The sequence below is a fragment of the Alligator mississippiensis genome, chromosome 4 (genome assembly GCF_030867095.1).
Source record: "Alligator mississippiensis isolate rAllMis1 chromosome 4, rAllMis1, whole genome shotgun sequence".
Taxonomy (NCBI): domain Eukaryota; kingdom Metazoa; phylum Chordata; order Crocodylia; family Alligatoridae; genus Alligator; species Alligator mississippiensis.
This window is the reverse complement of record NC_081827.1, coordinates 97,584,075-97,599,791: the sequence shown is the minus strand read 5'-3', so window position 1 is coordinate 97,599,791 and position 15,717 is coordinate 97,584,075. Positions and strand designations below refer to the sequence as shown.

General features: G+C 46.5%; 1 protein-coding gene across 2 annotated transcripts in view; it reads left to right on the top strand.

Annotated features, from left to right (window-relative positions):
- The window catches only part of EP300 (E1A binding protein p300), a 101,653-nt gene that overhangs the window by 55,273 nt on the left and 30,663 nt on the right, over window positions 1-15,717 (top strand). The window contains exons 7-13 of one of the 2 annotated variants that reach the window (XM_014607611.3): window positions 4,150-4,243; window positions 5,003-5,140; window positions 5,991-6,108; window positions 6,733-6,907; window positions 13,764-13,841; window positions 14,802-14,911; window positions 15,378-15,533. In XM_014607611.3, coding sequence (XP_014463097.2) covers window positions 4,150-4,243; window positions 5,003-5,140; window positions 5,991-6,108; window positions 6,733-6,907; window positions 13,764-13,841; window positions 14,802-14,911; window positions 15,378-15,533 — 869 coding nt within the window. Of the gene's footprint in view, window positions 1-4,149; window positions 4,244-5,002; window positions 5,141-5,990; window positions 6,109-6,732; window positions 6,908-13,763; window positions 13,842-14,801; window positions 14,912-15,374; window positions 15,534-15,717 lie in introns of both variants that reach the window. The other variant, XM_014607608.3, reaches the window with a different exon arrangement.

Below are 15,717 nucleotides of genomic sequence, written 5' to 3'. Positions count from 1 at the left end.
AGCTTGAGCACAATGATTTAGTTTTTTATTAGTATTTCAGAGGTGTTGGGATAACAAACTGAAAGGATGTGATTATGTAAGTCTTTTGGTTGAGGGGCAGACTAGGTAGAGAAGCCTTCTGCAGTAGCATTACTCATTAGCAGGTGTATACTGTGACAGGAAAGATCTTGCAGTCCTTTCCAGGGTATAGCATCTGCCTCCTTCCCCTTACATCAGTAGTTTTCAACCTATGGTCCATGGACCCCTGGGGGTCCACAGACGAGGTCTGAAGGGTCTGCAAAAAACTACTATGATCAATCAGAAGTATGTGAATACCCATACTTACAATTCAAAGGAGCCTGCAGCTTCATTCAAAATTTTTTCAGGGTCTGCAAATGAAAAAGATTGAAAAACACTGCCTTTCACCAAAACCTACTTAAAGGAGAGTCTGCTGTCTAGTGACACTTAAAATTCATCTTGGCTGTTGATAGACATTAAAAAAAACAAACAAACCCGCACTTTGCTTTACCAGAAGCAGCAGCTCGTTAGTTCAGCTGGGCTCTACAGCATCTGTATAGATTGGGTGCTTTAGTATAGGGCTGCGCGAAGCTTCAGGTGGTGATGCAATTTGGAGGAGATACGGCTCGATTCAGTGGCCAAATCTCCAAATAGAATCGGGACCAGTTTAAAGGTCCAAATCAATTCAAAGCTCTCCGAGTCTTCGGCAAAGATTCGGAGAGCTTTGATGATTTGCTGTAGCCACTCCAAGCTGGTAAGTACTAGGGACGGGGGAGAGGGGGCTGAGGGAGGGGACCACAGGGGAACCCCTGCCGGCCCCAGTGCCTGGTACTTTAAAGATTTAAAACTTTAAAGAAAGCCCCGGGACTCGTTGCTCCTGGTGCAGCCTTGGGGCGTCGCTGGGGCTCGTGCACAGTCCCCCACATAGCACAGGGCAGCAGGGATTGCCCCCGCCAGCAGGAGCAGTGAGTCCCAGGGTTTCTTCAGGGGTTTTTTTGTTTTGTTTTTGTTTTGTTTTTTAAGGTCCAAAGCTGGCCCGTGTGGGGCACCCAAGGGGAAAGGAGGGTGGGTTCGGGGGCTCATGCAGATTGCCCCCTGCCCAGCAGCACCCGCGGAGCCAGGGCTTTTTTTCCCCCCCAAGTGCTGGGAGCTGGGTTGGACCAGGCAGCCATTGCTGGGCTGGGAGAGGGGCAGGGGATGGGCCTGGCTGATTCGGAGATTTGGCTGCTGCCGAATCTCCAAATCAGATATGACCGAATCAGATCAGGACAGTGATTTGAATCACCGAATTGAATACCAGCCGCTCCACACAGGCCTACTTCAGTGGGCACTTTGGCACTTTTATCTAAAGCTGATTCAATCAGCGATTATATAAAAGTGCCAAAAAATCCCTCCTAAAGCGCCCAATCTATACAGACATTGGGTGAGCTGGGTCCATCTAACATGATGCCTCTTCTGGGCTCAGCACAGGGGTACACTTAGTTTAAAGTAAAGCACCTTTTTTTTTTTATGCCTGTAAAGCAGCCCTTGTTCCTGAAGGAAATTACTTTCAGCTGAAACCTTGGCAATTTTTTGACATAGCTTAGTATTGTGTTGCCAGAGAGCCCTTGAAATATTTTGAAGCAGTCCTTCTGTTAGAACTGATAAAGGAAATATTGAAGCCATTTTCCACTCTTTGGTGGCTTCAGTTGTCCAACTGTTGTTCCAACCATGGCCCACAGGCCTTAAACATTGATATTATATGTGAAGTTTAAACTACTTATAATTACTGCTACAGAGTGCTTCAATGTGTAGGGAATGTTAAATGAAACAAACCTATTTCAGGGCTTAGTTTCAAGGGAGTTGGTGTGACAGTGGAAAAACATGGTATTTTTTTTTAGCTGGTGTACTTTCTGGAACTAGTGGATTTTTCAGAAGTTAATCACGAAATGTCACAAGGTGAATCTTAAATGTATATAAGAAAAGCAGTGCCACTTAATTCATCTCCCTGCTTTAGTGTTGGTTCTTTCCATTCAGTGTGTTTTCTGGGATTTGCCTAATTTTAAACTGAAGAGGAAGAGGTCTTGGCATATGTCTTACTGGGAAACCATCCCAAGAGTAGGAGTGATATAAAAGGCACAGAGAAAGTAAAGACAAAACAAGGAGTCAGTATGACACAGTGTAGGAGGAATGGATTTAAACTCTTAAAGTGCAGCGCTTGAGTTGTGTGTAATAATAAAGTGGCTCTCAACCAGGATGCTGCGCACCCCAGGTTGCCGTTAGATCTTTTTGAGTCTGTGGAAGCAGTGCAGTAGCTTGGAGATGAGCTTTAAGATGCTGTTATTCCCGATCGGGCAGGCACCTGTGTGTCAGGGCTGGAAATACATGTCTGTAGCGTGTCCAGGAGCAGCAGAGCAGGGAGTTCCATGGACAGTGACAGTGGCAACAGCAGCTAATATAGGTAATGAGTGGCCAGGGCTCAGTGGGTCTAAACTGCTTCCTCCCTCACATCCTAGTGTAGCAGCCAATACAGCAGTCTCAAAAGGATCTCTCAGATGCTGGTGCAAGCAATGGACTGGTTAAAGCCTGGCTGGCTGGCAGTGGAGGGCAAAGCAGAGGGCTCTGATTGCAGAATAGGGAGTATGTACACACTCTTTCATGGGCAAGGGAAGGGAGCTTTGTCTGAAGGAGCAGGGCCCTGTGTGCCCATGCTACGAAAGGGCTCTGCTCATGTGTGTGCATGCAAGGGAAAGTACATGCCTGTGCAGGGGCACAGTAATAAATAATTTAGTCTGGAAGGGGGTGCCACTAAATTCCAGAAAGTTTTATGGAAAGTCCACCAAGTATTTAAAAAAAAGAAAGAGAAAAAAGTTGAGAACCACTGGTGTAATCAGTACAAAAAAGGGAGAGAATTGTTTTTCAGTCTTACCCCCTGATCTTCATTGCATTGATGGGGGTGAGGGACAGGAGGAATAGCAAAAAAGGGGGTTATAATAGCTGAACCTGGGAAGCATCAATATATGGGCTTGTTTGATGGTAGGGACAGAGGAGGGTGAACCTTTGGTGGGGAGGTTGAAGGAAAATAAAGTTGGGGCTCTGCAGTCAGAGGCAAACACTTGTGCCTGGTTGTGAAGGAGACTAGTTTTGCAAAGGAACTTGTGGACCACATGCTTCAGAGGTTGGGCTCCTTATGTTGATCTTTTTTTGTGTCCCTTCCCCATCCCCCGTCCCAGTTTCTGGAAATATTCCTTAGCTCAAGCTCACTTTAGTGAGTTGTCGATATACAGAGCATATTCCTCCCCCAAAAGTCCTAGTTACAATGAGTTGGCTGGGGGCCCTCAGTCATCTTTTTACCTGTTAACAGTATATGCTTTGCACACATGGATTATGCCTTTTCTTTGTGGGAAGGAAACCAAGCAGCTGCCAGCCATTTCATTACTCTGCTCCATAGGCCCCAAGTTGAGGAAGACAGAGCAGTCTTCTAACAGTCAATCTGTTGTCCTAACAATGCCAGTCAAGTTTGTGCAACATATTCTTCCACCTGCTGAGCACTGACACTGAGAATTATATGCAGGCTGTGCCTCCTCTAATGTCACTCCAAAACTGATTTGCACAACTTCATCTGGCAGGAAAGGAAATCTATTCAAGTATATAGGCTTGAGTTATAATTGTGAATGGAGAAACAAGGAAGTAAACAAAAACCATATTGGTCGCTGCTGCATTAAAATTCCAGGCAAATTGTAAAAGTGTCACTACTGTCTAGTGTGGGGGTGTTGAACATATGGCCTATGGGCCAAAGGAACCCTGTGATCCGGTCTGTGCAGTGCCCAGACTGAGCTCTGTACCCCAGGCACTGCACACAACACAGGTAGCTGGCATATGGGGCATGTGCTGCATGCTGTGGCCCTCTGCACCAGCTCTGTACGCCAACTGTGGCACAGCCCAATCCAGCTCACAGGCTAGCCCAGTAACTCTCTTCTGGCCCACTCCAGGTCTAATGGAAAATATTCTGTATTAAATAGGGGTAATGTTTGAAAGCCACAGTATTACGTATGGATAGTTCTGAAGAGCTCTGAATGTATTTTTGTTGACTATGCTGAGAAGAGGATTTAGTACAGTTTTAGTGTTGTGATAAATCATTCATTTTAAGATTACCTTTTTATTGCCATTTAGGTGCAAATCCCATGGGAGTGAATGGAGGTGTGGGGGTTCAAACCCCTAATCTACTGCCTGACTCAATGTTGCATTCAACCATGAATTCCCAAAAGTAAGTTAATTTGTCCCTTAATCCAGAAGAATAACTCTGTTCAGTTGAAAATGCCTGTTAGTTCTAAAATAGGGATTCCAGCTCCCCTGTTGAGCAGTTTATCTGATCTTTGTATTTAGGATTGGAAAATATATCATTGGGTTTGAGGGTGTTTTTGGTAAGTGGAGAGAATTACTGAAATTGTTTGTATGTTCCTGGACTCCAGTTTGAGCTTGTTAAAGGTTTCTTCATTGCCCAATGAAGTAGATTTCATAGGTGGCAAGGGTTAATCTGGATCAGTGTTTGGGCAGACCTCAAGGAAAATGCAGAAGCAGTATGGTGATACATTGCACCTCTATAATTTACCATGCTATAGGCCTATGAGGCACTGTTGCCCTATCTTTGTGGGATACAGCATTATTGATTTGTAACTTCCAAGTCTATAATCTTTTTGAAAAAGGAATGGAGTAGTAGATTCTAATGTTGTCCAGGTTCCATTTGGGTACTATAACTTGCTTGGTTTTCTGTTGGATTTAATAGCTTTAATATTCCGAATTGTTGTGTAGGGCTGTCATGTGCTGTCAAACAGCCATCTTGCATCACCCCAGAGGTGACTGCATTTCATTGATTATTGAAGTGATTACTGCTCAGTTTGGGAATTAGTAAAAGAACAAGTGACTGCTTCATCATCCTTCGGTATAAAATTAGGGTATCAATGTGAAGTCACAAATCAAATCTAACATTTTTTTCCCTTCAACAAATTTTTATTTTGTTTTCAAGTCCCATAATGAGCGAGAGCGCCAGTGTTGCCAGTTTGGGGGCTATGCCAACAGCAGCACAACCATCCAACACTGGAATTCGAAAACAGTGGCATGAAGATATAACTCAGGACCTTCGAAATCATCTTGTTCATAAACTGTGAGTATCCAAAACAAGTTCATGTTGAGGAGCTAAAAGGTGCTGGCAGTTTTCTAAAATTAAGTACATCCAGCTCCTTAGATTTACAAAGAACCTTGAATAGAACTTCTTTAAAAAGTTCAGTCTGGTGCCTGTGGGTGTCTATACATGAGCAGCAAGGCTGCTCCAATGCGCTGTAATTATGTCTCGGAGCAGACTCGATTTAAGTCTGCTGGAACTTGGTAATTACCGCGTTCCAGCAGACTCCAGTGTCTTGTGTATCAGTGTCCCCGCACTTAAAAATGGCGGCAGGGGCACTTTAACTTAAGTTCGTTGAACAAGCTTTAGTTAAAGCAACTCTGCTACTATTTTTAAGCTTGGGAACGCTGGTACATGAGATGCTTCCTCTCCCCCACTTCCCCCCACTCCTGGAGCATGTGTATAAATGCCCTGTGAGACCAGGCTTAGAGAAGCTATGAAATCTGGGTAGCTTGTACATTTATCAAAAGCAAAAGGCTTTTCCAAGGTTGGACAATGAGCGTAGATTTTGGATGTCAGTAGTAAGAAGGAATAATTCCAACAGATGCAGTTATTTCCTCTTATTTATATTGTTTTTTAAAGTTGTCAGCTGCTTTAGTTCTGTCCCTGTTGTATCTAATATATCCCACTCTTTATTCCCAGTGGTAATGTTGGGAGAGAAATGAGATATAGAGCCCACTAAATTTATCACTCCTTATTCCTAAAACACTGTGAAGGAACTCAGATTCTTTTGAAATGGTCTAAAATCTCCTAACTGATCAGTTCACTTACTTAGGTTCAAGGGGTTCATTTCTTTTTTTCATCTGTTTGCCTGGGTTTTTCTCTTTTTCAGAGTTCAAGCCATATTTCCTACTCCTGACCCTGCAGCATTAAAAGATAGGCGCATGGAGAACCTGGTAGCATATGCTCGAAAAGTGGAAGGGGATATGTATGAATCGGCAAATAGCAGGGTAAGTTGCAATTTCCTTTCTTGCTAGCATGGGCTGATGTATGGACAGTAGACAGTTGACGGTATTCATGGAGTCGATCTTGAACATGCCTCAGTAGACTACAGAAATGAAGTAGTGGTTGTGGAGTGATGTAGAAGTTTTAGCTGGGACAAGTCGGGTCCCAAAAATGAATAATAGGCCACGGAACTTTTTGAAAAGGGTGGCAGCCATCCATACTGCTTAGCTTTCAAGTTTTGCTTTTTTTTCTTAAGCATGTACATTTCCTTTTCTTTTATCCTTCTTGGGCCATGTTTGGGATTTCTGAGTTTCTCCCAAATGTACTGTAAAGTCAGTGCTTACTCTTCACTGTGGCATCTATCAAAGAAACACTCAGTGTCAGCAAAGGAATCTCCACAGGATATCCCAGCCACCTTACAGTTGCCAGAAATACTCTGAATTATGCCTGCGTAACCCTCAGGAAAGATTGTTGCTCAAAATGCCGCAAGAAAATAATGTGAAGTCACAAATCAAATGGCTTAACCATAGTGCATATGGAGAAAGTCCTTTTTCCCATCCTATATTTGATCAGTTTTAATCTGTCAGCTTCACTTATTGCATGTCTCCTGTCTCATGTTCCCCCAACAGGCAGAGTACTATCACTTGCTAGCTGAGAAGATATATAAAATCCAGAAGGAATTAGAGGAAAAGCGGAGGACCAGACTGCAGAAGCAAAGCATGATACCAAATGCACCAGGCATGCCTCAAGCTCCCATGAATCAAGGGCCTAATATGGGGCAGCCACAGCCAGGGATGTCTGCAAGTAAGGACAGTTGGGTTAGTTAAATGGGATTACCTGGTGCAGTGAAACTTATCATTGACCAAAATCCATATCCCCTTTGTTTTACAGCTCATCTTATAAAGTTGCTAAATGCATGATTTTTTTAGTAGAACTCAAAACAGTTTTTTCTTTTTAGTGTATGGCCAAATGGTGTTCTCGTGGCTGCTTATTTGCTGTTCATTGTTTTGTAAAATCTCATACTCACTTGCATTGAGTTGGTGAACAGAGTCTGGTATCCTGACGCAAATTTGAAAACCAAGAATTCAGCTTTGGTCACTGGCATGTGCAGGTTCTCAGTTAATAGCATGTGCTTTATGTTGCTTCTAGTGAAAGTCCTAGACCAATGGTACCTTTCTGTCTAGTGGGCTGTATGGGTAGTGTCTGGTCCCATTGGCCCAGATCCAGCTGGTGGACTCAATTTGGTGGCCAGAGCAGGTGTGATGGGGGGGGGGGGGCCCATCTGGCTACATCAGAGAGACAGGGGACAGCCCTGCCTTAATCTTGCTGTGCTAGGGAAGGGGACTTGGCCTGGCCCTGCAGAGGGGGAAGGGACATTAATCAAGGCCAGGAGATGGGTGTGTCCTCACCCCACTCGGGGGGAAATGGCATAGCCTGGCTCCAGCCTGACTGGGAGAAGGAAAAAGGGCATGGCCCAGACCCATGGGGGAAGGAGGAGATATAGGCCAGCCCCAAACCAGCTGCACAGGTGGAGGGGGCATGGTGCAGCCTCAGCCCAGCTGCATAGAGTGAAGTGGACATGGCCCAGCCCCAATCTAATCGTGTGGGGGTATGGTTGCAGCCTAATTCTTATCTACCACATGGGGCTTGGGATTTTGGGAGCAGGGACAGGTGGTAGTATTAAATGCCACTGTTCCCCTGCTGCCAAATTTCCCAACCTGTGGGAAGTCCCAGAGGCTGAATTCCCAGGCTCTGTGGGCCGTCCTAGACCATGTGCAGCTTTAAAAAGAGAATGTGATTAGTACTCAGTTTAGAGGCCATGCTGTACTTGTTTCCCTTTGCCTGTGAATTTGCATTATGCACTAGAGGCAGCTTCTAGGAGGCTCTTTTTAAAGGTGGTCCTGAAGTATAGGGAGTATAGCTGTAATCCTAACCTAGGGATAACTTGCTGAGATGAGCCTGACAAGAGTTACATTAGAGAGAGAGAGATGCTCATCTCTTGAATTTAAAAATTAACAGTAATGGATTTGGGAAATCAGCTTTAGACGTGCAGTGAGACTCTGTATTTATATTGTATGCTACCAGGATTGGTGGGTTAGATGTCCTCCATACTTTTGAAGTCTAAATCTCAGCTTATTCCATTTCTCTCTAGCAACTACCCCCTCCTGTTACTCAGAATGAGCCCCTATGGCCCCTACACATGACAGGTACTGCACAATTAACTGGTTAATTTCACAATTACCTGGAGACCAGCTACATATGTGAAGTAGCTGTCACACAATAAAAAGCTCTGACTAGCTATGACGTTAGTACACGGTTTCAAGTTCTATCCTTATACCTGGCTGCTGTCGAGCTTTAATTTGCGCATGTAGCAGTGTCTACTCTGAGGCTGGGAGCCCCTCCCAGCAGCACGGGTGCACAGTGGTGGGGGTTTCCTGCACCCCTGAGTCCTAGGGATCGTGGTAGACGTGATCCTCCAGGCCTGGAAGTTCCCATGCACTCCCAGAGCAGGAAGATCATCCTTTGTTGATCCTCCAGCCCCAAGGGTGAGTGCGATGCCCTCACGGCTGGGAGTCCCTCAACTTGGGTGCATGGGTTTTCCAGGCACGGGAGCTTGGTGTTTTTTGGTACAGAGGGAACCTGGGATCAGCATCCCCCCTGCACCAGCAATAATGCGGGATTATGTGAATTGTGCGTTAGATCCCAACATGCCTTTACCCACATGTGTGGAAGGGGCCTCAATGTTGTGTTCTGGTGTTTGCAACCTGGCAGCTTCAAGAGAAGTGCCAGGACCAGAACATTGACCTTGCGTTCGTTGACCTGACCAAAGCCTTTGATGCAGTGAACTGTGAAGGCCTCTGGGAAGTCATGAAGTAAGGATGCCCCAGGAAATTCATCAGTATGGTTCGACAGTTCCGTGATGGCAAGATGGCACGTGTCCTTGCGAATGGCGAATGCTCTGACCCCTCTCCGGTCACAAACGGTGTCAGGCAGGGTTGTGTGCTTGCACCTTCCCTCTTCAGTATGGTATTCTCTGCCATACTGTCAGATGTCTTCCAAAATGATGACCAGGGATTCTGGTTTTCTCTGATTTAAAAATCGCAAATTCTGTGATTTAAAAACCTGAAATCCATGATAAAAATTAAAGACCCCCCCCCAACCCCCCCCCCAGCGCTGCCGGTGCCCTGCACTCCCCCCCGCCCCCTCGCCTCAACAGCCCTCCTGATGCCCCTTACAACGGCCCCCCAGACCCACAGACAGAGGCGCACAAACACTGACACCCACCCCAGCAGGTAAGAGTGTGTGGGGGGAAGGGGCTGGGTAGGGCAGGGGAAAGGGAAGATGCTGGGGCAGTAGATCAAGAAATGGGGGAGTGTGCCCCTGTGCCCATTCCCAGGAGCAGGGCCAGGGGGTAAGGGCGGGGTTGCCACTCTGAGAGCCACACACGTGGTAGCCAGCCTGATGGGGTTTGCATATGGAGGCCACCACCACAACTGTGCCACTGCACCCTGCACCACCATCCCATGGCCACCCGCACAGCTTTATGGGCAAGTAGCACAGGGCACAGCAGCGCGGTGGCAACCACTGTGTGCGGGCCACGTACATGCCACCCAGCCAGGGGGTGGAAAGGGGGACTTACATGTAGCGGCTGCCACTGTACCACTGCTTATGCCTTACAACCAGCTGCACGGCTCCGCAGCGGTGCGAGGTGCTGGTGGCTACATGCTGGCTGGGGGGGGCTATGTGGGCAAGCGCTGCCACCACAGAGCCATGCCCTTTGCCCCTGAATCCTAGAAGTAAGTGGGGTTTGGGGGCTGTGGGACAGGGCTGGGGAAGATGGTTGGGGGCTGAGGGAGTATGTGGGTGCTGCCGGCCCCAGGTGGCACGCTGCAGCTGGGAGCAGGGCCAGGGGGTGAGGGCAGGGGTGCCCCTGTACGGGAGGCTTCGCAGGCAAGCAACGTGGGGCACAGTGTGGTGGTGCCTGCCATGTGCAGGCCGCACACATGCTGCCCGTCTGGCTGCCTGGGGGAGGGGGGAGGCTTGCATGTGGCCGGCTGCACAGCTCCATGGCCAGCTCTGCAGCAGTGGTGAGGGATGGTGGCTGGGGGGGGGGGGGGAGGAGGGCGGCTTACATGTTGCCACTTACCTGTAGGGCTGTGCCAGCAGTGATGGTTGCTACCTACAAAACCTCCCCTTGTCTCTGTGCAGCTGGCTGCAGGGCAGTAGTGTGGTGGTGGGGATGGCTGCCACATGGCACAGGGTGGTGGTGGGGATGGCTGCGTGCTGCCTGGCTGCACAGCTCCGGGCATGGCCCCGCAGTGGCACGGGGAGGTTTTGTAGGCAGTGTCTGTCACCACTGGCATGGCTCCATAGGTAACCGGCAGTGGCTGCTGCATGCAAGCCCCCCCTACTCCAGCCACCATCCCTCGCTGCCGCTGCAGAGCTGCCCGCAGAGCTGTGCAGCCGACCACATGCCAGCCTCCCCCTCCCCTGGGCAGCTGGCCGGGCAGCATGTGCAGGCCCCATACATAGCGGGCACCACCACGCTGCGCCCCGCATCACTTGCCCGCAAAGCCTTCACAGAGGGGTACCCCTGCCCTCGCTCCCTGGCCCTGCTCCTGATTGCGGTGTGCCCCCTGGGGCCGGCAGCAACCACCATGCCCTCAGCCCCCAACCGTCTTCCCCAGCCCTGCCCCACAGCCCCCAAGCCCCACTTACCTCTAGGCTCCAGGGGCGAAGGGCGACTCTGAGCCTGAACCTGAGCCCAGCCTTGGCTGATTCAAGAGGCTCAGGCCCTGCCCCTTCCCCCTCTCCCTCCCCCTCTGGGCAGGGCTGGGGGTTTCCCACCCTTTCTGCAATCTGGTTCTTGCAGGTTGGAGCTGTGCCAGCCTGCAAGAGCTCTTTGCAAAAGTGGAGAATCCGCAGATTTCTCTGCTAAAAGGGAAATCCACATTTTCTCAGATTTAAAAATGGGGGAATCCGTGGTTTTCTCCATTTTTCCGTGGGGAAATGGGAAACCCAGATCCCTGATGATGACCTTGGTATGGGGATCAGGTACCGTTTCGACAGAGACATGCTCAACCTGCTCAGCCTCCGAGTGAGCTCCAGAGTCCAGACAGCCACGCTTTGACTTCCTGTTCACTGACACCTGTGCAGGCTCACAGGCTGATATGCAATGGTCCATGGGCCTATTCTCATCAGCCTGCGACAACTTCAGACTCACTGTCAACGTGAAAACCGAAGTGATGTTTCAACCTGCGCCTGGCACGATACCCCAGGGAACCACATGTCTCAGTTAAAGGCAAACAACTGTCAATGGTCAACAAGTTTGCCTGTCTAGGCAGCACATTCTCCTGTGCTGTCCACGTTGACAATGAAGTCAACATGAGGCTAGCAAAAGCCCAGCGTGCCTTTGGCAGACTCTAAGTTGGTCTGGGACCGCAGAGGCATTGGAAGGTTGATGAAACTGAAGGTTTACAAAGCCATTGTTCTCCTGAACCTCCTTTATGCCTGTGAAACCTGGACTGTCTGCCAGCATTATGCCAAGAAACTAAACCACTTCCACCTGTGCTGCCTGCGAAAAGATACTAAAGATTAAGTGGCGGGACAAAATTGTGGACATCGAGGAGATCAGCTCAGAAGATCAGCTCTCCACAGTATCCACACCCTACTGAAACTGGTGCAGCTAAGATGGGCCAGCCATCTTTCAAGAATGCCCGACACTCGCCTGCTGAAGAAAACCTTCTATGGCAAACTGTCAAATGGAGTACACTTTCGCAGTGCGCCAAAGAAGTGTTACAAGAACACCCTAAAGATGTCCCTAAAAGAGTTTCGGCATGAACCTGGAGTCATGGGAGCAAATCACTCTTGACTGTCCATCCTGGAGGTCATTGGTCCAGAACGGAGCGCTGCCCTTTGAGCAGTAGCTCACAGCAGAGGCAGTGAGGAAGCATGTGGCCAGGAAAATGAGGACCTCTTGTCGCTCTCCTGCCCCAGCTGCAGCAGATTGTTCAGGGCAAAGATTGGGCTTATAAATCAGCTGTGTACCCACGCAACCTAGCCTCCACCCCCCTCCTCTCTTTCCTCTCTCTTTTCTCCCTCCATTTTTCTTTCCTGCTTCCTTTCTCCTTCTCTTCCTCCTCCCCTCCCCCTCCCTTCTCTGCTGGATGTGGTCATCTTTGCTTGCAAAGGACAAACTTCAGAAGGGGCCTAAATATTGTTATAGACTTTTTACCCAGGTTCCTTCTTTGGTCCAACATAGGAACCATCAGAGTTGTGTTTGGTCTTTATGAGGAGCTAATGTCAGTGTTACTGTGCTACTGGTGTACTTTCAGTTTTCTCTCCAGTAGCCCATTGGACATACTGAATAAATTAAGTGCCAAGATTGAATTCTTAAGGACTCTCCCTGTATTTCATTAGTCAGTTAGGTAATGCTGAGCAAGAATTTTTAAGGCTTGAATCTGGCTTGAGGGGTAGTCGAATTTTCAGCTAATTACTGCTTTATAGCTCAGTCGTACCTTTGATATTTAGTAAATATCCAGCCTGCTAATCTCCTTTGTAAGGCTAAGAAATCCCAGAAGATAAACGCCCTAGCTTTAATTTTTCTAGACCCTGTGTGAAGAGCACCGGTTAATGTTTCTGGTTGCTCTTACTCTTTTATATATTTGAAATGCTGCATCTTTATCTGCATCTTTATCATACCTCGATAGAGGTTCAATACTTCTTGTTTATCTGTGGTGAAATATACTTGTTCTTTAAGATTATTTTTGTGCCCATGACAGGTGCTGGATTGACAGCTCTGGAGGCTGAAACCCTCTGTCTTTCTATAAAATATGACAGCTCTGCAAACTTACCTCCAGAGAGCTGTATCTCTTGCCCTTCCCTCAGTATGATTCACCCATTTTCCTGAGCCTTTCTTTTCCCTCAGTATGATTCACCCATTCTCCTGAGCCTTCCTCCTGACGACCAAGAAATTTTCTCTCTTAGCTTGATCAGTTCTTCATCTTTGTGTAAACTTCACAACTAGGAATTGAGTTCCTGACCCATTTTATGCAGGCATGTGAGCAGGCATTTGTTGTATACAAGAGTTATGGTCACCAAGTTGGGCCTGGACTCATATGAGTGATCTAGAGGTAAAAAGCTTGATGTTCCATGTCCAGTCACACCAGAATTATGCTACAGTTGGCTTAGTCTGAGGTTTCTAAAACCAAGGGTGCATTTTGTGGTAGACACCAGAATTGCATTTTATTGCATGGAGACCTAGATATATAGATGCTTTTGAATATGGTATTCTAATTGAATGTGTAAGTCTGCTGATCAACACACAAACAATGCCAGTGCAGTGCTGGGAACATTTTAGGCCCTTGTTACTTTAATTTCTTTATGCTGCAGATCAGCACTTGACTTCCCAAAGTTGACCTATGAAAAATAAACTCTGTTTAAGATGTCCTGTATGCTTGTGTTTACAAGAGTTTCCCACTCTTTGCTTCACTGAGAAGCTCCTTTTTCTTAAGACTTATAAAAGCCTAACTGTGTTAAAAGTTAATTTGAACATAACCATGTATTTTAATGAGAATAAATTGTGATTCTTAAAAATGAAGCTGGGGAGCATGCCATAATGTCCTAATTCCCTAACCTCTTTTTCCAACTTTTTTTCCAGATGGTCCTCTTCCTGACCCAACCATGATTCGAGCCAGTGTGCCAAACCCGATGATGAATCGCATGCAGACGCAGCCAGGTAAATCTTGAAAGAAGAAACATTCTTATAACTGCAGACCACTGTGAAAGGAGTGTTTTGGTTTCTGTTTTCTCCAGTATGTATAGTATGCCAAAAAGTCTGTATTGGAATCTTTTGCAGGATGTAATTTTTCCCTGCTGTTGTGCTATTTTGTTTGGTGGGAGTCCTTTATAATTCTGGTCTGAGAGTTGTTTTTTTCTTGGAGAGCTATTTGCTAAATGAAGACTGACTGAATGTGGACAGTATTAGTCTTGGAGGCAGTCAGATATTCTACATACAGCTGTGGCCAGTTTATGGAGTAGATCTTACCATAGCTATTAAATGAACTGTGAGAAGTATGGCTGCAGGATGAAGAGTAGGTTTTTCATAATCACAAACATCATTTTAATGGTCCATGAGAAAAATATAACTGGTCTTGAAGCTGGAGACTATTTCTAGACTCTAGAATTCCTTAAATGAATACTTTTTAAAATTAGGAGAACTATGCCAGCTCACTTAAAACTACACTCAGGGATGTGAACTTAAGTGGTTCAGGAAAACATCTAGCTTGTACTCTGAAAGAGCATGGAAGAGGTTTGTTTGATGCATAAAACTTGTTTTCATGTTTCTCCAAGCAACTGGTTAATATGAAGATGGATTTCTCTGAGTTGATTACCCTTGTATAAAACACCCTATTGTAAATGCCAAATTTCTTTGCTTAAAAGCTACTTTTAAAAAAAAAAATATTTTATCCAAGGCTTGTTACTAGATTTGTGAATTAACAGTGACTTAGTCTGTTTTAGGTCCTTAGAAAATTAAGTTAGCTAACAAGGTATTTCAGGTTGTGTGGCATGCTCAAAGGTGTTGATAAAAGGAAATATGGAAAGCAGTGATGATAATTATTGGTGTTCAAATGTTGAATGTTGACCAAAGAAGAATTTGGAACTTTAAAAAAAAAATATTTTTGTGGTAAACACACAGGTATGAATCAGTTTAGCCAGATGAACATGCCGCTGTCAACAATGGGACCCCGGCAAACCCCTCCTCTTCAGCACCCTGGACAGCTAAGCCAGGCTGGGGCCATGAACCAGGTCAGAATATTTTTCATTCTAGCGTGTTGAAGTCTTTAGGTTTGCTCCTGATTAACTATAATTATCCAGAAAGTACTTATTCTGTGGACCATTTGTTTTCTTCCTTTGCATCTTAGCTGGACAGCCATGTGGCCTGTAACCATCCTTTATGTTTTGGTTAGGAGTGTTAATGTAGGCCAAGAGTTAAGTTTGTGTGCTGCTGCACCCTTGAAACAATGTAATTTATCAGGCAGCTAGGCCAGAGACCCAGGCTGAATTCCAGAACTCCAGCTTTGTGAATAGGTGAATAAGGAAGTTTTTTGTAAAAGCATTTCTCTTTTTTTGAGAAGAGCTTTAGCAGGTTTGCCATGTTGGATCATGTGAAGATCTGGCAGGTATCAGAATATTTTTCATGTAGTACATCTAGCTTTGGAGCATTAGGGAGAATTAAATATGCATTATGAACTCTTCTTTTTTTCCTCAGCAGATGGGCTTTCCCTCACGTATGCAGCAGCCAGGGGTTGGCCAGCCTTCCAGTCAGAGTCAGTTTCTGCAACAGACCCAGTTCCCTGCCTCCTCCCCAGGAATGAATGCTACAAGCATGCCTATGACCCAGCCTGGCAATCAGCCTCCAGTGTCTCAAGTACGTTCCTCACTTACGGAAGCAATATGACTGTTGTGGTTCTGTGTCATGGACAGTTGGAGGTATGGGAATGTTGTTGATGGAAAAGAACATTTCCTCAACTATTGGCATAATAGTTTACTTGGAAGTAACCTCCTAAGAAGCTTGTGCATTTGTCTGTCAGCAGTCCTGGGCACTATTAGCT